Source organism: Oncorhynchus mykiss, chromosome 2 (assembly GCF_013265735.2).
Source record: "Oncorhynchus mykiss isolate Arlee chromosome 2, USDA_OmykA_1.1, whole genome shotgun sequence".
NCBI classification, from domain to species: Eukaryota; Metazoa; Chordata; class Actinopteri; order Salmoniformes; family Salmonidae; genus Oncorhynchus; species Oncorhynchus mykiss.
This window is the reverse complement of record NC_048566.1, coordinates 90,694,198-90,716,134: the sequence shown is the minus strand read 5'-3', so window position 1 is coordinate 90,716,134 and position 21,937 is coordinate 90,694,198. Positions and strand designations below refer to the sequence as shown.

At 43.2% G+C, this 21,937-nt stretch overlaps 1 protein-coding gene across 1 annotated transcript; it reads right to left on the bottom strand.

Annotated features, from left to right (window-relative positions):
* Positions 1-10,109: 10,109 nt before the first annotated feature.
* Positions 10,110-14,722, bottom strand: dusp6 (dual specificity phosphatase 6). The gene is made up of 3 exons (XM_021576685.2): positions 13,693-14,722; positions 13,048-13,482; positions 10,110-11,885 (listed from the first exon to the last, which is right to left on the bottom strand). The coding sequence occupies exons 1-3, from the start codon at positions 14,090-14,092 to the stop codon at positions 11,572-11,574; spliced, it is 1,149 nt and encodes a 382-aa protein (XP_021432360.1). The 5' UTR covers positions 14,093-14,722; the 3' UTR covers positions 10,110-11,571.
* Between the last annotated feature and the right edge of the window lie 7,215 nt (positions 14,723-21,937).

Genomic DNA, 21,937 nt, shown 5'->3' with positions numbered 1-21,937 from the left:
CTCCATTTCCTTCATTTTCTTTCCTTCACGAATGCTGATCTGAAAGGAAAGGAGGGTGCTGAGAAAAATGGGACAGCCCTTGGGTAGGATAAATCCCAATACCCAACATTTCCTCCTGCTGTGAAGCAAGTGTGAAATTATCTTTCCATAGTTGTATATATTTCTGTCACAAGAGCAAACCCAGAGTCATACAGACAAACAGACAGACAGGTTGGGTCTGTTCATCTGTCAGACAGCCAGGTGACAGGGGACATCTCTCTGTGCCACAGAGTCTCAGGAAACACTACACTTAAAGGCTACCATGGCTAGGTATTAAACAGTACATCTACTTCCTCTTCCAACCTGGCAGACTTCTTGTGGAGGTAAACTTCTCAGGAAAGTAACAAGTTATTTTCAGTGCCACGGGCCAGTTTTTGGGGTGAATAGTGCTAAGGGCGTCACTATAGACCCTGGTTCGATCCTGGGCTATATCACAACCGGTCGTGATTGGGAGTCCCATAGAAATGCTAACCTCTCAGCATTACAATATTTGATATTTGTACATCTGTAACGTTGTCACTAATCATTATTCACAAAAAAATACCCTCAAACTAAAGCTGACAGCTGCACTTTAATCTCTTCCGAGTGGCGCAGTGGTGTAAGGCACTGCAAGAGGCATCACTACAGTCCCTGGTTCAAATCCAGGCTGTATCACATCTGGCTGTGATTGGGAGTCCCATAGGGTGGTGCACAATTGGCCCAGTGCTGCTGGGGTAGGCTGTCATTTTAAGTAAGAACTTGCCTAGTTAAATAAAGGTATGAGAATAATACATTTGAATTCAATCACTTTTTGACAGCTCCCCTTTCGAGTTGGGGTATGCAAAATGGGTCAACTTTGAGAACATTTATCTCCTGAATGTTTTAGCATTCAGGTCCTGTTTTGTTGAAATCAAAAGGGATGCTATCAAAATGGATTTAATTCAAATGGAATTACCAGTAAGTGAAAATAGACTAAAATTGTGAATCAACAATATTTCGCTAAAGCTGTCAAGCACCGACAATTACAGTCAACAGGGCTCTTCTGACACAAAATGTCTGCTGTGCTGTGAAAAGTGAGTGGGCTGTAATATAGAAAGCAGAGTACTCCACAACCACAAGTCTGAACCAGTGACCATGGAGAGCAACAACCAACAAACGACTGAGTTCTTGTTCTTTCTGACCTCATTCCCACATAGAACTCTAGAGACATTGCATCCCAGCACTCCACAGTTCCAGTAGGTGGGGTCAGGGGTCAGTCAACAGAACAAGTGATGGTTTTAACAGTGTCACTCAGAAGCTGTACATTAATGAAACACACACACACTCATTGCTTTGACAGAGTATTGACAGTGTTCCTATCATTGATACAACTCTTACATTGAGCTTCTTTAGGTAATAAAGAGAGAGAGAAACAGACAGACATTTCCCTTGTTGCCACAAGAAAAGGGCAACCAGTAGAGCGCAAACAACATTACAACCTATATTTATCTGTTTCTATAGTTTCCCTTTCATACTTCAACTATTGGCACGTTGTTACAACACTGTACATAGCCGATAATAAAATTTGAACTGTCTTTATTATTTTACAGTTTTTCTCAATTGCTAAAACACTAAAACCCATTGGCTGAACAAAGTTCTCAGTTGGCTGGACTCATTTAGCTAATTATGCAGTCTGTTGTCAATACCTTAAACCATTTCACATGGTAAAACACAATTTGCAGATCTCACTTAGACTTTTCTAACCCTGAACATTGTGCTTTCCATTTATTAACAGTACTGACTGTTCAATAGATTTTGACTGGTTGCAGGTTCATATCAACAACGAACAAGAATTACATGATCACAGAGACAAAGGACAAGTTTGTGAGATGCAGGGTACAGTACTGTAAAAATATAGGTACAAGGAGGAGGAAGAACAAAAAACAAAATTGCAAAGAGTAGTAATTTCTGATCAATTTTGAGCTACTATGAAATAACATGTTTTCGTTCATAAAAAGACAATGACGGAAATATATGAATATTTATTTAAAAATTTAAAAGATTAAAAATGTACTTCTCCCTGAGAATTGTATGTTTTGAACAATGTGTTTTCTATTTTTTGGTGTATAGTTTACTGACTGCTTGAGAGTGTATATCATTTTGATCACTTTGTTTATGATTTGAGAGCAGTGTTTGATTTTGAACACAGGTAAAACTGTTTTGAGGCGAATGTTTAATTTTGCAAGAGAAGTCAGAGGTTATGTAAATAGTGCTTGAAGATGAGGTTTTGTGTTTAATGTTTTCAGGAAATGGAGCAAGGTTTCAGAAATTGTGTTTTAGCAATTGAGAAAAACTGTAAAATGTGCTATGTTTACTGTTAATTTCCCTAGTTTATTTCCCTTTTGTTTATTTTCTATTTCACTTGCTTTGGCAATGTAAACATATGTTTCCCGCACCAATAAAGCTTTTGAATTGAATTGAGAGAGAGAATGATAGTGAGAGACAGACAGACAGAGAGAGAGAGGAGAGACAATGAAATAATGACGAGAGAGAGAGAGAGAGAGGGGCATACACAGACAGAGAGCAAGCCAGGCACAGAGTGCAGGAGGTAAAGAGATTATTAGTTCTGGTGGCGGTAGTGAGTTCTGGCTGGCGGAAGCTCTCTCTCTCTCTCCATGTGGGTGATTCTGGAAAGAGGAGGGGAGGAGATGCAGAGAGGAAAGGCACTGATAGATTTGTATGATAGCAGCCCTCTCAGTACCCATAAAACAGTTTGTTCAATCCACAGCCACAACCCTCTATGTCTGGTTAGGACATGATGAAAGAGCTGAGAGGTGGAAAACAAGTCCCTATAGACCAGGTTCTACTGTCATATTGATTATCTTAGCAGTCCTCCTCCTGTCTGTCATCACCTCTCTGTCTGAAGGTTTGATTTTGTCTGGTTGTTGCTGGTTGACTAAATGAATACGAAAATGTATGCCACATGATTGTAAGTTGCTTTGGAAAAAAGTGTCTGCTAAATGGCATATATAATGAATGAATGAATGAATTAATGAATGAATGTACGCCCACTTGCGGTGCAGATTAAAGGGAAAAATAAAAACCTGTGTGAGCCTTTTAATTAGCAGTCTGGCTGTTGCTCAATTAGGAAACATTTACAGCTGTGCCAAGACACACACAACCACCCCTCACATACCCACATATGCACCCACACACACACACACACACGCACGCACGCACGCACGCACGCGCACACACACACACACACACACACACACACACACACACACACACACACACACACACACACACGCATGCACGCATACACACACACACACACGCACGCACGCACACACTCGCACTCACACACACACTTAAATTACTGCCATGTTCGCAGATGTGCTAGTGTGTGCCACCCCGCCACCCCTTCCCTCACCCATTTCATATCACCACCACCTCATTATACGATAACAAGCCCTGGAGTGGGGCCAGGACACTATTAGAAGAGGGTGTGAGGGATGTGTGTGTGTGTGTGTGTGTGTGTGTGTGTGTGTGTGTGTGTGTGTGTGTGTGTGTGTGTGTGTGTGTGTGTGTGTGTGTGTGTGTGTGTGTGTGTGTGTGTGTATGTGTGTGTGTGTGTGTGTGTGTGTGTGTGTGTGTGTGTGTGTGTGTGTGTGTGTGTGTGTGTGTGTGTGTGTGTGTAGAATCCTGAGACAGGAAGTTGACAGCCGACCCATCTGTTGTGCACACAAGGGGAGCGAGGGGGAGAGAGAGAGAGAATGAGAGCGAGAGGAAGAGGGCAGTGGACAGGAGAGCATGGTAAGGGCAGTGTGTGTGTGCATGTGTGTCCGTGCATGTGTTAGTATATATGTGGAGGCAACCGATGAGAAACATGATCTGCACTAGAACACTAGAACAGTAAATTGCTGGAGTGGCAGAGCGGGGACAGGGGCGAGGGGCAAAGGGTGTGTGGGTAGATGTCAGTGTACTATCACTGGAGGGTGACAGGGACAGGAACCGTTAGGGCAGGATTAGCACTGGGGGCCAAGTTTAGCCACAACCTGCTGGCTTTATTTTCACTGCTCAAAGAGCCTTTAAAACGGGGACCGAGGCCAGTGTGAAGTGGGGCAGCTATGGCTGGAAGCATCCATGTCTGGATCCGGAATGTTGAGGTGTCAAAGAACCTGGCTGTCAGATATTCTATTTCATCTAATCTCATCCCACAAAGGAAATGGAAGGCCATGACCAGATCCAGAACTAGAGGCCCCGTAGATTATGTGTCTGTCCACAGTCCCTTCCTTATGGGTGGTTGACCTTCAAATAGATTCAGGTTTTATAAGTTCTATGTATGGGATATGCATGGTATACATGGTATACATGGTATAGACTGTCCAACGAAATGCTTACTTGCAGGTTCCTTCTCGACAATGCAGCAACAATAAGAAATAATTAAATATTAGAATATGAACATAAAGTAAAAGTTTCAATAGAAGAGAATAATACATGTTAGCATAAATATAATACATGAAGGCACAATTTATAGTCCAATATTTACACGTGATTGGGGGAAGGGGCAATGGGGGGCAAGTTCAGAAACTGAGCGGTGTAATAAGAGTCTGGCAGCAGAAGTTGTGATGTGTGTGTAGCATGAATGTACACTGAGTGCACAAAACATTAAGAACACCTTCGTAATATTGAGTTGCACCCCCCTCCCCCCTTTTGCCATCAGAACAGATTCAATTCATCGGGGCATGGACTCTACAAGGAGTCAAAAGGGTTCCACAGAGATACTGGCCCATGTTGACTACAACGCTTCTCACAGTTGTGTCAACTTGGATGGATGTTTGTTGGGTGGTGGATTATTCTTGATACACACGGGAAACTGTTGAGCGCAAGAAAAACAAGACAGCAGCCTTGCAGTTCTCGACACAAACCAGTTCGCCTGGCACCTACTACCATACCCCGTTCAAAGGCACTTTAATCTTTTGTCTTGCCCATTCACCCTCTGAATAGCACACATAGAGTTGAAGCCGGAAGTTTACATACACCTTAGCCAAATACATTTAAACTCAGTTTTTCACAATTCCTGACATTTAATCCTAGTAGAAATTCCCTGTCTTAGGTTAGTTAGGATCACCACTTTATTTTAAGAATGTTAAATGTCAGAATAATAGCAGAGAGAATTATTTACTTGAGCTTTTATTTCTTTCATCACATTCCCAGTGGGTCAGAAGTTTACATTCACTCAATTAGTATTTGGTAGCATTGCCTTTAAATTGTTTAACTTGGGTCAAACGTTTCGGGTAGCCTTCCACAAGCTTCCCCCAATAAGTTGGGTCAATTTTGGCCCATTCCTCTTGAAAGAGCTGGTGTAACTGAGTCAGGTTTGTAGGCCTCCTTGCTCACAAACGCTTTTTCAGTTCTGCCCACAAAATGTTCAATGGGGTTGAGGTCAGGGCTTTGTGATGGCCACTCCAATACCTTGACTTTGTTGTCCTTAAGCCATTTTGCCACAACTTTGGAAGTATGCTTGTGGTCATTGTCCATTTGGAAGACCCATTTGCGACCAAGCTTTAACTGATGTCTTGAGATGTTGCTTCAATATATCCACATAATTTTCCTTCCTCATGAAGCCATCTATTTTGTGAAGTGCACCAGTCCATCCTGCAGCAAAGCACCCCCACAACATGATGCTGTCACCCCCGTGCTTCACGGTTGGGATGGTGTTCTTCGGCTTGCAAGCCTCCCCCTTTTTCCTCCAAACATAACGATGGTCATTATGGCCAAACAGTTCTATTTTTATTTCATCAAAACAGAAGACATTTCTCCAAAAAGTACAATATTTTTCCCCATGTGCAGTTGCAAACCGTAGTCTGGCTTTTTATGGCGGTTTTGAAGCAGTGGCTTCTTCCTTGATGAGTGGCCTTTCAGGTTATGTCGATATTGGACTCGTTTTACTGTGGATATGGATACTTATATACTGGTTTCCACCAGCATCTTCACAGTGTCTTCACTTTGTCATTATGAGGTATTGTGTGTAGAAGAAAAAAAGAGTGAGAAAAACAATCTATTTAATCAATTTTGAATTCATGCTGTAACACAACAAAATGTGGAATAAGTCAAAGGGTATGATGAATACATTCTTTCGGCACTGTCCTTAACTACCAACCACCCTCATCCTGCAACCTCACCCCCTCCAGAGCCCTGTATGGCTTGTCATGTCACAACAGAGGTGCCGTCTGTGAGAGCAAGGGTGAAGGGTCAGGTTGCCAGTCCCCATCCCCATACGCATACCCTTCTATATATAGAGAGGTAGTTTCCTGTGCCCTGTAATGCGGGGCATTAAAACAGTAAAGGCCAGAGGACAGGAAGAGCCAGCATGAGGCCCAGAGAGCCTGGCGTACTACACATTCCCCCTAGCTGTCAATCATCAGACCAACCCATCATGACATCAGAGTGATACTAACTATAGTATAGTCACTCTAGTATTGTGTCACCACTATATTCTCTCTGGTACGCTGTTGGATCCACTATTATTGAGAAATTATTTGAATGTGCTTAGTTTGTGATGGTGTGGAGTAAAAACATTTGTGTAAAGCTCTTTAATATTCTTAAACCATTATGTTTTTGTAGTTTCACATTTTAGTGATCTTGGAAATGCATTGTTTGAAGATTCAGATCATAGCACATGGAAATCCTAGGTCCACAAACTTAAAATAATTGGCTAATCTACAGAGTTATATAGTTGAGCTGACTAAACTCAACAAAAAAAGAACATTGTTCTGTGTAATTGCGGGATATTCTTTGGGTGATGAAACAAGTAGTTTTTTATAAAAACATAATTTTATGTGATGTCAGAGCGCCAGTCCGCCCACACTAGTTGCCGCTCAACTCCATCATAAATCGTGGAGTTGATTTTAATTAGCTACCTATAGCTATGCATAGAGAGTCCTGCTTCCTCTCCACATCACAGCATTAACACACTCCAGTATCCTATATCTGCTAAATCAAATCAAATGTATTTGTCACATACACATGGTTAGCAGGTGTTAATGAAAGTGTTGCGAAATGCTTGTGCTTCTAGTTCCGACCATGCAGTAATAACCAACGAGTAATCTGACCTAACAATTTCACAGCAACTACAGCAACTACAAGTGTAAAGGAATTAATACAAATATGTACATAAAAATACATAAATGAGTGATGGCCGAACAGCATCGGCAAGATGCAGTGGATGGTATAGGGTACAGTATACACATATGAGATGAGTATGAGAACATTATATAAAGTGGCATTGTTTAAAGTGGCTGGAGATACATTTAATTACTGTACATCAAGATGGCAAGATGCAGTAGATGGTATAGCGTACAGTATATACATATGAGATGAGTAATGTAGGGTAAGTAAACGTTATATAATATAAAGTGGCTAGTGATAAATTGATTACATACATTTTTCCATTATTAAAGTGGCTGGAGTTGAGTCAGTATGCTGGCAGCAGCCACTCAATGTTAGTGATGGCTGGTTAACAGTCTGATGGCCTTGAGATAGAAACTGTTTTTCAGGGTGAACAGGCAGTGACTCGGGTGGTTGTTGTCCCTGATGATCTTTTTGGCCTTCCTGTGACATCGGGTGGTGTAGGTGTCCTGGAGGGCAGGTAGTTTGCCCCTGGTGATGCGTTGTGCAGACCTCACTACCTGCTGCTGTGCCTTCTTCACCACGCAGTCTGTGTGGGTGGACCATTTCAGTTTGTCCGTGATGTGTACCCCGAGGAACTTAAAACTCTCCACCCTCTCCACTACTGTCCTGTCAATATAGATAGGGGGCTGCTCCCTCAAGTCCATGATCATCTCCTTTGTTTTGTTGACATTGAGTGTGAGGTTATTTTCCTGACACCACACCTCGAGGGCCCTCACCTTCTCCCTGTTGGCCGTCTCGTCGTTGTTGGTAATCAAGTCTACCACTGTAGTGTTGTCTGCAAACTTGATGATTGAGTTGGAGACGTGCATGGCCACACAATCGTGGATGAACAGGGAGTACAGGAGATGGCTGAGAATGCACCCTTGTAGGGACCCAGTTTTAAGGATCAGCGGGGTGGAGATGTTGTTACCTACCGTCACCACCTGGGGGCGGCCAGTCATGAAGTCCAGGACCCAGTTGCACAGGGCGGGGTCGAGACCCAGGGTTTTGAGCTTAATGGCGAGTTTGGAGGATACTATGGTGTTAAATGCTGAGCTGTAGTCAATTAACACCATTCTTACATAGGTATTCCTCTTGTCCAGATGGGTTAGGGCAGTGTGCAGTGTGATGGCGATTGCGTCGTCTGTGGACCTATTGGGGCGGTAAGCAAATTGGAGTAGGTCTAGGGTGTCAGGTAGGGTGGAGGTGATATAGTCCTTGACTAGTCTCTCAAAGCACTTCATGATGACGGAAGTGAGTGCTACATTTAGACCGGAAGTGAGTGCTACATTTAGTCATTTAGCTCAGTTACCTTAGCTTTCTAGGGAACAGGAACAATGGTGGCCCTCTTGAAGCATGTGGGGACAGCAGACTGGGATAAGGATTGATTGAATATGTCTGTAAACAGACCAACCAGCTGGTCTGCGCATGCTCTGAGGACGCGGCCGGGGATACCTTCTGGGCCTGTAGCCTTGCGAGGGATAACACGTTTAAATGTTTTACTCACGTTGGCTGGGGCTGGTTTTCCTTTTGTAGTCCGTGATTGACTGTAGACCCTGCCACATACCTCTCGTGTCTGAGCCGTTGAATTGCGACTCCACTTTGTCTCTGTACTGACACTTAGCTTGTTTGATTGCCTTGCGGAAGGAATAGCTACACTGTTTGTATTCGGTCATGTTTCCGGTCACCTTGCCCTGATTAAAAGCAGTGGTTCGCAAGTTCAGTTTTGCGCAAATGCTGCCATCAATCCACGGTATTTGGTTGGGGAATGTTTTAATAGATGCTGTGGGTACAACATCACAGATGCACTTACTAATAAACTAGCACACCGAATCAGCGTATTCGTCAATGTTGTTGCTCGCCGCAATGCGGAACATATCCCAGTCCACGTGATCGAAGCAATCTTGAAGCGTGGAATCTGATTGCTCGGACCAGCGTTGAACAGACCTGAGCGTGGGAGCTTCCTGTTTTAGTTTCTGTCTATAGGCTGGAAGCAACAAAACGAAGTCGTGGTCAGCTTTTCCGAAGGGAGGGCGGGGGAGGGCCTTAAATGCGTTGTGGAAGTTAGAATAACAGTTGTCTAGGGTTTTGCCAGTCCTGGTAGCACAATCGATATGCTGATAGAATTTGGGATGCCTTGTTTTCAGATTAACCTGGGTGTGTGTATGTGTGTGGCTATGCGTGCGTGCGTGATACAGTCACTCCACCGACATGTCATGATTTGAAGATGTGAACTGCAGTTGGCGTTGCGTGGGAAAATGATCTCCTGCTTAGCTGTGAGGATCGTCTCTATGCTCTCCAGGTCTTGACAGGTACGCACCACACCACGCCATCCAGTGCCAGGTAACATTATGTTTAGGGACTTTGTTCCCTTTGATGGGCTGCTTTGCTCAAAGGCCATCGCCTTCAGGAAGTGCCTCAGGGAATGTATGTGTGTGTGTACCCAAAAGCCCTAACCTGGGAATACCTGGAAAAACCAGTTGTTCAGTGAGTCAGTCAATCATTCAGTCAGTCAGTGTGACCGGAATCACTGTGTGTACTTCTATGTACATGTTCAGTCACATTTTGGACGTTTAACCAAAAGAGCATAATGTGGCAGACATGTCATACAACTCTGGGGGTGTGACAATGTGTTAATTGCTATTTGTATTGGACAACTGCTGCATTTCAGGGACTAGATGTCCCAACCTTTGTGGTTAAAGGACAGCCATATGTTTGTGAATGGCTCCTTCTTAGTCATCTGGCTGATAATTGTCATGAAAACACACACACACACACACACACACACAGCATGTCAGATGGTTAAAGTGGAACTGGTCTAACCGAGGAGTTGGAAGTATACTTATGTAAATATGTCACTGTGTGACCTGACCACTGTTTGAACACTGTGTGAAAAACTACTACAAACTGTCGAGAAATTAAGAAAGACATTGTTAGAAGGAAGTAGAGAAAATAGTAATTTATTAATAACTTATCATTTCTTTACATTCGTAAGACAGGAGTGTGGACTGGAGGAGTGGTGAGGGTTGAATCCAAGATGGCTTCTCCCACTGACAGTTCTTCTCTCAGGAATGAGAGAAAGCCAAATCCACCCATAATTTAGATTATTTTCTAAAACAACAAAAAACTGCATTTCACAGAATTTCCCTGAAGAGGCAAGGCCTCCTTTTTTGTTAACATCTCCCAGACTTTGTAAGCCTTGAACACAGATAAGCATTCACTTGCATTAACCCTAATTGTTCCTCACTAAACACCAACAGAAAGTAGCCACCTTAAATTGGCTTCATTAAAGGTATTTCCACCAAACTTAACAAATTACAACTCACGTTTCTTAACATAGGCATGCACTGACAGTTTCAGTGATTTGTTGTAGAATTATTTTTGCTATGGTTCAATTCGGGTAGAATTGTGATTGAAGGTGAAAGCATAGCTCTGGGAAAGCCCTTTGAGGGTTAATGCACAATAACACATCTATATACAACCTGACTGATTTGTGTGAGGGTGGGGGCAAAAAACGCCTGTCGGCTGAAATTACATTTAGAGCAAATATGATATATATTACACATATACACAATTTTACGATTCTTGGAAAACCTCCTACATTTTTTGGCATAATAAACTTAGATACTGATCAATATACAGTTAGTTGGCTTACATAAAATAAGATTTAAAAAAGAATAATCAGTACCCACTTGTTGCAAAGGGTATATACTAGACAAGAACAAGGTTTTACTGTATTGTCTTTTATATTAAGATATATACACTTGTATAAATGATTAAAATGACTCCACACATGTAAAATCGAGTTCAATACAATGTGCCGTCTAATCGGGGATGTTTCAACCCCAAACAGGCAAGTCTTCGCAGAAGACAAGTAATATGCACCCCAAAAAATTATGAAGGTGCAAGTGCTAGCCCAAAAAACAAAAAAGTACTTAGAATCATATATATGTTCAGATAGAACAATCATGTCTCTTTGGCACACCAGCCTTTCGTCGTGAAGCTAAACGTACACAAGACCATCAGATCACTTAACGTCTCTTTCAAAGCATTGACATAATTTTTTTTAGGCAAAAACCTCATCGAGTCCAATAGCAATATATGGTTCTAGAAAGTTCATGTGCTTTGTCTTTCTTTCGCTTGCCCCTCTTTTCTCTCTCTTTCTTTATTTGTCCCCATTTTTGCAGCAGCTGCTTGTGAGCCCTCGGGCAGATCGACCACGTGCCCCCTTCAGAGTCCATGCTTGGCAGCTGTCACCTCAAGCCAACTGTGTCAACAACGGCATGATGTCACCGTGTCACAACAGGTGATGGAAATAAAGTAGAGAAACAATTCAGCGTTTCATGAGGTTTCATTACACCTCTGAGCCAGTAAGGGGGTGATGGTGGCGCTGCCTCACGTGGACTCCAGAGGGTCCAGCTGGAAGACGTTGTGGTTGGTGGGGGTGGTGAAGTACAGAGGTTGTGTGGGGGTCACCACCCGGTTATCACAGGGGCTCTTCAGGCCCAGGGTGCGCTCAAAGTCCAGGAGTTGGCCCATGAAGTTGAAGTTGGGCGAGATGTTGGACTTCTTCATCTTGACGATGTCGTAGGCGTCGTTCATGGACAGGTTGAGCTTCTGCATGAGGTAGGCTACGGTTACCGTCACGGAGCGGCTGATGCCGGCCAGACAGTGGACCAGGACGCCACATTTTTGACCGCGAGCCTCATCTGAGAAGGACAGGAACAAAGAGGAAGAACAAGTTACATACTTTTGTCAGATATTCATCATTTGTATTTAGAGAAAACACAGCGACACAAAACAGATAGATATTCTGAAAATGAGAAATGCCTACTGTGAAGAGACTAGTGTAAGGGAAACAACAGTCACATTCAAGAAGTAGACTCTACACTACAGTTAATGCTGTAGTGCTGTAGTGCTAAATGCTAATCGGTTGTAGTCAACATTGACTGGACCATTTCCACATTTAAGCAGCAGAAGTCTGAAATGATCGTAACAGTCTCCTGCACACGTCAATCAACAAATGGCTGCGGTCTGGTACTCTATGCATAAACAGAGCCAACATTCTTTCATTTGGTCAGGAGTACCACAACTTGGAAATGTACTATTAACGCTCTATCAAGTCATTCTTCAGCCGGCCCGGTTACTTGACAATGGTGCCATTTGGGCGTGTAAACGTAGGAGTCATGAGGGCACCCTGTCAGGGCTTACAGGATGTCAACAGAGCCTGTAAATGGCTCTCTTTGTGAAAGGAAAACATCGCTGCACTGTCCTAGATTACTTTCAATGGCCGTTTCCTTCCTGTTGTGTTCAAATTACCCCCTCCCTCCCCCTCTCCAATTTCCACACAGGCCTTTGTATTACAATTACACAAGGCTGGGGGTAAGCTAGGCCCCGGCTGCAGACAAAAAAAGCAGACAGGAAGTATTCCATTGAAGTTTAATCATTGTAATTGGGAGCAGTTTATAGTATGGACCATACAGCTAGAATAGTATTTCTCTGCTTGGCACAACAGCATGAATCTTGTTCCCTCTGTAAATCCCTCCTTAACTGACTTAATAAGAAAGTACCCAAGGACACCTATTATCCAAATTGCACAACAATAACTAAATAACTTCCTGGTGATATGCAGATATCTTACTAATAAGATGTCTGTGCTGTGGGCCTGTGGCTTTCTTTCACTTGCTAGGCCAATCACTGTTATATAGGCGTAAATATACAACTACATTTATTACCCTCAATTCATTCTGTGGTGATGTAAAATACGTCTGCTTTATATATATATTAACCCTGCACCTTAAAATAAATTGTTGTGTGTAAAATGTAATTTGAGAGCTATCCGTGTGCTTGAATAGAAGGTATTGTGCTTACCTATGAAGCCAATGGCCTCTGGGAAGAACTGGGACAGATTCTGGCTCCAGTGATCTGAGATGGGGATCTGCTTGTACTTGAATTCCCCTGCGTTCTCGAACATGTTGGGCAGGTTGGGAGTCACGTTCAGAATGTACTTGATGCCAAACTCTTCCAGAATATCCAGGTTGGTGGAATCCTTGGCGCAGCCCAGGTAGAGGTGCGGGAGGATCTCCACTGGGAAGGAGGGCTGGGGGTTGGAGAGGGGACTGCCGTCTGAGTCTGTGGCGCTGCTCGGGTCACGGTCGATGTCGGACTCGATATCCGAGGAGTCTGAGCTTATCCGCAGCCCCCCGAGGCCGAGCACCTGGGCCGTAGGAGAACTGCTGTTGAAAGAGCCGACCAGATTGGTCTCGCACTGGGCAGGGAACTCGGCTTGGAATTTGCTGAAACCACCTGTAAGATGAATTAAATAATAGTGTTAGACAAATCCATTGATTAAAAACAGGCCTCGGCTACTCTATGTTGTGACCTAATACACCTGCATTATCCTATGCGTTTTTGCGCAAAATGCACCCAAAATATCACTTATTCATTATTATTCACCAAATTTGGCCTACATTTTAGTGTGAAATGTGTGCTTCTGGAAAGAATAACAAAACTCACCCTCAAGGTAAAAAGCCTTGTAGCCCTCGTCTTTCATCCTCTTCAGGAGCAAGCCCAGCACCGAGCCCCCGTTGACATTTTCGTTCCATTCCCTGCTGTACTCGTCATATAGCACAATGGTATCCGTCTTGCACCTCCGCGCAAATCTCTCCCGGTCCTCACCGTTTGAGAGCAAGGACTTGATGGAAAGATTGCCCTTCTTCAGCCGCCGGAGCATCAGGCTCGGGATGGCCACGTTAATCGCCGTTTCAACGTGCGAGGACTCGTATAGCTCCTGCGCTCTGCAGTCCATTACCAACAGGCAGTCTTTGCGCGTCTTGAGGTGCTCCTGCAGCCACTCCACGGTCTTGCTGATAGCCATTACCGATTCGAACTGAACGGGCTTGAGCTTGTCAAGCATTTAGCAACAAAAAACAATTGTCACTTCACTGCAGGAAAATTATGTGCTTGGTCCCTTTTAGGCTACCGCAAAAAAAAACGTCCACAACAACAGAACGTTATGAGGACTGGATCATTGAAGAAACGGCAACGCAGACTGATCGAGATAAAATATATTCTGGAATAATTTAAGAAATTAAAAATTATATATTGTTTTTCTCACGACCTTGGCTGTTTTGTAGGCCTAGTTTGAAACGAAATCAACAAAACAAGATTGTTTCTTAAATATCCGACTGTAGATTGCCTATAGGCCTACACTAGCAGTAACACTCATTCATGCAGATGCGTGAAGAATGTCCCATGTATTTATCAATGACTCACTGGCCAGCACAGACGTTGTCTTCGTGTTATATAACTGCCGCTTTCGCATAGAAAATATTATTCTTCTGTAAAAATCTAAATAAGAGGGATTGATTGCAGTTCAGTTACAGATGCAAAGCACTTGAATTTCCAATAATGTATTCTGTTGTCGTCTATTCCCAACGTTCTCGTTGTGAATAAGCGTATTTTGTTCTTGTCGACACTGGTTCGTCGATGTGCTCTCTGCAGCGCCAAACTAGTGAATGGTTACAAACCCGAGGTGTTTCAATGGATACATTATATCGGCCAGCCAATCAGAGGGTGCCGAGCAGTCGTCGCCCTGGAAACGGGGCCGGGTGGAACGGACTGTGGTGATGAATTGTTAATAACTTTGTCATTCACAAAAAAAAAAGCAAAGAATTTCCGCTCCGGATAAAGTGAGTTCAAACAAACAGAAGTGGCACTGCAGGGGAAGGAAGGAGAGGGCTATTACTTTAGTGCGTAGAGGGGGATCCTACCTTGTGCTCAGATTTCTTAATGCCAAAGTTGCGCTATGACAAGTTTATTGCACGGTGAGGCAGAGTTTTAGAGACAATTTATTTGGGGACAGGAGGCACGATTGAATTTTGGAACCCCAGTGAATGTATTTATTTTTCATTGTTGTAATGAAATTTTGTCAATTAAATAAACTATTTTTATGATTCCATAAAATGTTAAAGGATGTAATTATTTAATTAATATATTGCAATTAATTTGGTCTTCTAATTGAACATGCTTTATAAAGTAGATTCCAATGTAGGCGTATTGGGCGCGAAAGGCTGTTCATAATGCATGCTTAATTCCAGTATCCGTGCCAAAAGTGCACCTGCAGTAGGTAGGCCTATAATGCTAGCCTAGGCTACACAGGATGCGTTTACACAGGCAGCCCAATTCTGATATTTTTCCCAAATAATTGGTCTTTTGACCAATCACATCATATATTTTCACATAAGCTCTTTTTCAGAGCTGATCTGATTAGTCAACAGACCAATTAGTAAAACAAATCAGAATTGGGCTGCCCGTGTAAATTCAGCCACAGAGGATTAATAAATATGTTGGTTTTCTGAAACAGAAGTGCGTGGGTTGGATGCTATAGCACCTCTCGTCTGGGTCTATTTTTATCCGTTCGTTACACTACTCCTTCGGCTCCAGAGCTTTGTGTGGGTGCAATTTCCATTTTATCATGAAAATCTCTATTTTTCTCTCGATCTCTTTCTCTGATAAAATAAACATACAATTAAAAGACTACATTAAAACCACACAATTGCACTACAGTCAACCGGATCTACAGCATTATAACATACACATGTGGTTTTGACTCCGTCATAACGAAACCAACGTTTACTGTGTCATCAAAAGCAACTGTTCGATCCGTTGGACCCGCTAATGGCCGTGCTAAATCTAAATTATGTCCCATTAATAAACACTAGAAGGCCAATCAGCGGTGGAATCCACCAATCAGCTGTGGAATCGGGCATTCCAACGGACTTTCCTACACATGATTACCTCAATTAATACATAGTTCTTTGCAACTTAATACGGAATTTTAACTTCCACGCTTCCACATCCAAGTTTGTGTAGGCCTAAATACATTGCCAGTAACATCGCACAAATGAATTTGGCGACTCCAATGAACCATATTTGATCATCTAAAATCCTCCCAACTAATCCAAAAATGGAACAACAAAACAGACGCCATATGCAGGGAGGGGATTCTAATATCTAAGAATGTTTCTATATTAACTATACAACATATACATTTTTTTTTGTAAGTGAACAATAGAGGGAGAGTTCCCTAAATTCAAACATAAATAAAAACATTTTGACTTGTTAAATGTTGACTTAGGTTGTTAAAAAGCCTTCATAACAATGTAATTACAAAACATAACATGCCAGGTTATGGTGACAATAGTGATAATCTTTTGCCTTAGCTGTCTGTGTCTGGTATACAGAATTTAACAAAATAATCCTATTTTTAGAGTAAACACACACACACACACACACACACACACACACACACACACACACACACACACACACACACACACACACACACACACACACACACACACACACACACACACACACAGGATCCTCTCAGACAGAGGCATGTGTGTACATTTTCAGAGCAGTTAACATATGAAATGTGAAGCAGCAGACCTTTGCCCTTCCCCCTGTCACATTCAAATAGTCCCCTAGTAGACAGTGCTCTGGCTGAATGGAGCCAAGCTATTTCCTTTCAGGTTCAAATACATTCTCTCTTTCAGGAACAAATGCCCCCTGCCCCCTTTCCTCCATCCACCCTCTCTCCCTTCCCTCTTTCTCTATAGCCTCTATATCACAAACGGCTTTCTCCCTCCCTATTTCCCTCCCTCCCTCCCGTTAATCTACTTGCCCTCCTTGTTTCTCAGCCGCTGGGTGCTTGTTGACTGACCAGGAAATCCTTTGTTCGTTCACAAAAGCTCCCTGTATCTAGGAGTTGTGGGGTCTGGACTGGAGCTGTGCCGCTGTACAGATGGGGTTGGGGAGGGAGGGTCTGTGTCTGTGTCTGTCTGTGTGTGTGTGTGTGTGTGTGTGTGTGTCTGCGTGTGTGTCTGTGTGTGTGATAATGTGTGTGTGTCTGTGTGTGTGATAATGTGTGTGTGATAATGTGTGTGTGTCTGTGTGTGTGATAATGTGTGTGTGATAATGTGTGTGTGTCTGTGTGTGTGATAATGTGTGTGTGTCTGTGTGTGTGATAATGTGTGTTGGCTGAACAGTGCAGCAGCTTATCTTTAACTATGAGCTGTTCCTGATATTTAACTTCTTGTAAGTTCCTTTGGTGGGCCACCAATGGAGAGAAAGTTCCAGACAACACAGAGACCTGTCAGACTACTGTCACTGGTTGATAACAACAGAGACCTGTCAGACTACTGTCACTGGTTGATAACCACAGAGACCTGTCAGACTACTGTCACTGGTTGATAACAACAGAGACCTGTCAGACTACTGTCACTGGTTGATAACAGAGACCTGTCAGACTTCTATCACTGGTTGATAACAACAGAGACCTGTCAGACTTCTGTCACTGGTTGATAACAACAGAGACCTGTCAGACTACTGTCACTAGTTGATAACAGAGACCTGTCAGACTACTGTCACTGGTTGATAACAACAGAGACCTGTCAGACTTCTGTCACTGGTTGATAACAACAGAGACCTGTCAGACTACTGTCACTGGTTGATAACAGAGACCTGTCAGACTTCTGTCACTGGTTGATAACAACCAAGACCTGTCAGACTACTGTCACTGGTTGATAACAGAGACCTGTCAGACTACTGTCACTGGTTGATAACAACATAGACTTGTCAGACTACTGTCACTGGTTGATAACAACTGCAGTCTATCTCCTGTTTTAACAACAATGATGTAATCTGCAGTAGCCTACCCAAATAGACAGACACACATGGGCGTGCAAACACATACACACACAAATATGTACGTTACTCTCATACAAACAGAAAAATCCTCAAAAAGTTCTACAGCTGCACCATCGAGAGCATCCTGACTGGTTGCATCACCTCCTGGTATGGAAACTGCTCGGCCTCCGACCACAAGGACACTACAGAGGACAGTGCGTATGGCCCAGTACATCACTGGGGCCAAGCTCCTTGCCATCCAGGACCTCTATACCAGGCGGTGTCAGAGGAAGGCCATAAACATTGCCAAAGACTCCAGCCACCCTAGTCATAGACTGTTCTCTCTGCTACGGCATGGCAAGCGGTACCGGAGGGCCAAGTAAAAGTCCAAAAGGCTTCTTACCAGCTTCTACCCCCAAGCAATAAGGTTGCTGAACAGCTAATCAAATGGCTACCCAGACTATTTTACGCTGCTGCTATTCGCTGTTTATTATCTATGCATAGTCACTTTACCCCTATCTACATGTACATATTATCTCAATTACCTCGACGAACCTGTGCCCACGCACATCGACTCTGTACCGATACCACTTGTATATAGCCTTCTTGTTCTTTTTTTATTGTTGCTCTTTTCTTTTTTACTTTAGTTTATTTAGTAAATCATTTTCATATTTTTCTTAAAACTACATTGTTGGTTAAGGGCTTGTAGGCATTTCACAGTAAGGTCTACCTACACCCTGTTGTGACAAATACAAATTTGATTGGATTTTGATTTGATAATATGCACTTACTTCAGTGACAACTCATACATTTCAGATAACAGTATCTATGACCCAAGCAAGGTGAATAGGGCACCCTTTTCCATGTGCCCAAATGAGCAGCAGGTTAAATTCCAGTTGGAGCCTGAGATGCTGGTGATGGGACTGAGATCAAGGCTCTGATTGATAGTGGAGACGGGCCCTGTTGCGGGCTCTCTCCACAGCTATTCAAATGGAAATACAGGGGCCTTCATATTGACAACAGGAACAACATGGGGTCTGGAGAACCACAGGGCAGCACACACACCAGACACACTTCCTGTAATGGGATGGAATGAGGATCTGTCCCCCTGACAATCTCACACACACGCACACACCACTCTGCTTTCCTGCGGCTCTAAGGCAGAGGTGGGGTGACCAATGCGGTTTCGTGAGAGGCCACACACACACACACCCTAGTCTAGGCACTCCGGAGACAATGGCGTCTCTACTCTTATCAGTTGGCCCCATCACCCTGTCTCTGCACTGCGTCGGGGCCGTCTGTTGTTGCGCCGGTGTGTGTGTGTGTGTGTGTGTATATGTGTAAAACAGGAGCATAGCTCTCACAAAGACCCAGTAGGTCAAGGGTCATGCACGATGGGGGTGGGCCAGTACGTGTGTGTGTATGCGTTGGTTGTGTGTGTATGTGCGGAGAAAGAGAGCAAGATTTCCTCTTTGCTGGGTGTCCACATCCTCTTCCTTTGATCCACTTCTGTCAGTCTCACTGTCCTCCCCGGAATCTAACCTTCATCTCCTTAATCCAGCGTTGAGAAACATCCTCTGTGTGTTCAACACATTTCAGCATAACTTTACATTGCATAGGCATTATTTCAGGGTAACTGGAGGGGAATCATGTAAATATGGGTTAATAACGGAGTATGTAACTTTCAATGTAACAAGTATGTACAGTTGAAGACGGAAGTTTACATGCACTCAGGTTGGAGTCATTAAAACTTGTTGTTCAACCACTCCACAAATGTCTTGTTAACAAACTATAGTTTTGGCAAGTCGGTTAGGACATCTACTTTGTGCATGAGAAGTAATTTTTCCAACAATTGTTTACAGACAGATTATTTCACTTATCACAATTCCAGATTTAAACACATGTAATGTACTGTGTAGTGTGGTTCCCATTTCTCTTTTGGGGCCATTTTGTTACACAAAAATCCCAGAATGGAATGGTAGACTGGAAAATATATATGTGAAAACTAGCAGCCTAAGCAGGTGGCCATGCCAATGTTATGGACATAATGCTGGAACTATTGACACTACGATAAACAAAGAACCACTGCAAAAATACGTGTCAAGGTGTGTATGTGTGCATATTTTAATCAAATCAAAATGTGCCGAATACAACAGTTGTAGACCTTACAGTGAAATGCTTGTATACCTTATAGTGAAATGCTTACTTACAAGCCCTTAACCAACAATGCAGTTAAGAAAAATACGTGTTAAGAAAGTATTTACAAAAATAAACTTAAAAAATAAATAAAATACAAAAATAAACCAAAATAGAAAAATTACAAATATTTAAACAGCAACAATAAACTAATAGTAGCGAGGCTATATACAAGGGGTACCGGTAGAGAGACAATGTGCGGGGTCACACGTTAGTCAAGGTAATTGGGGTAATATGTACATTACCGTTCAAAAGTTTGGAGTGACTTAGAAATGTCCTTGTTTTTGAAAGGAAAGCACATTTTTTTTGTCCATTAAAATATCATAAAATTGATCAGAAATAAGCTGGAAACGGCAGGTTTCTTTTATGGAATATCTACAGGCGTACAGAGGCCCATTATCAGCAACCATCACTCCTGTGTTCCAATGGCACGTTGTGTTAGCTAATTCAAGTTTATAATTTAAAAAGGCTAATTGATCATTAGAAAACCCTTTTGCAATTATATTAGCACAGCTGAAAATGGTTGTTCTGATTAAAGAAGCAATAAAACTGTCCTTCTTTAGACTAGTTGAGTATCTGGAGCATCAGCATTTGTGGGTTCGATTACAGGCTCAAAATGGCCAGAAACAAAGCACTTTCTTCTAAAACTCGTCAGTCTCTTCTTGTTCTGAGAAATGATGGCTATTCTTTGTGAGAAATTGCCAAGAAACTGAAGATCCCGTACAACGCTGTGTACTACTCCTTATACAGAAAAGCGCAAACTGGCTTTAACCAGAATATAAAGAGGAGTGGGAGGCCCCGGGGCATAACTGAGCAAGAGGACAAGTACATCAGAGTGTCTAGTTTGAGAAACAGACGCCTAACAAGTCCCCAACTGGCAGCATCAGTACCCGCAAAACAACAGTCTCAACATCAACAGTGATGAGGCAACTCTGGGATGCTTGCTTTATAGGCAGAGTTGCAAAGAAAAAGCTATATCTCAGACTGGCCAACATAAATAAAATATTAAAATGGGCAAAATAACACAGACACTGGATGGAGGGGGGGGGGGGGGGTGCTCCGGTACCACTTGGCGCTCCGGTACCACTTGCCGAACCGTAGCAGAGAGAGCAGTCTATTACCAAGGTGGCTAGAGTATTTGGCAATTTATAGGGCTTCCTCTGACACTGCCTGGTATAGAGGTCCTGGATGGCAGGAAGCCTGGCTCCAGTGGTGTACTGGGATGTACGCACTACCCTCTGTAGTGCCTTGCAGTCGGAGGTCTAACAGTTGCCATACCAGGTGGTGATGCAACCAGTCAGGATGCTCTAGATGGTGCAGCTGTAGAACTTTTTGACGATCTGAGGAACCATGCCAAAACTTTTGTCTCCTGAGGGGGAATAGGTATTGTCTTGCCCTCTTCACAACAGACTTGGTGTGTTTGGACCATGAAAGTTTGTTGGTGATTTGGACACCAAGGAACTTGAAGCTCTCAACCTGCTCCACTACAGCCCCGTCGATGAGAATGGGGGTGTGCTCAGCCAGCCTTTTACTGTAGTCCACAATCATCTCCTTAGTCTTGATCACATGAGGGAGAGGTTGTTATGCTGGCACCACACTAGGTCTCTGACCTCCTCTCTATAGGCTGTCTCATCGTTGTCGGTGATCAGGCCTACTACTGTTGTGTCATTGGCAAACTTAAAGATGGTGTTGGAGTCGTGCTTGGCCATACAGTCATGGGTGAACAGGGAGTAAAGGAGGGCACTTAGCACGCACCCTGAGGGGTCCCCGTGTTGAGGATTGGTGTGGCAGATGTGTTGTTACCTACCCTTACCACCTGGAGTTGGAAGTGAAGTGCAGGATCCAGTTGCAGAGGGAGGTGTTTAGTCTCAGG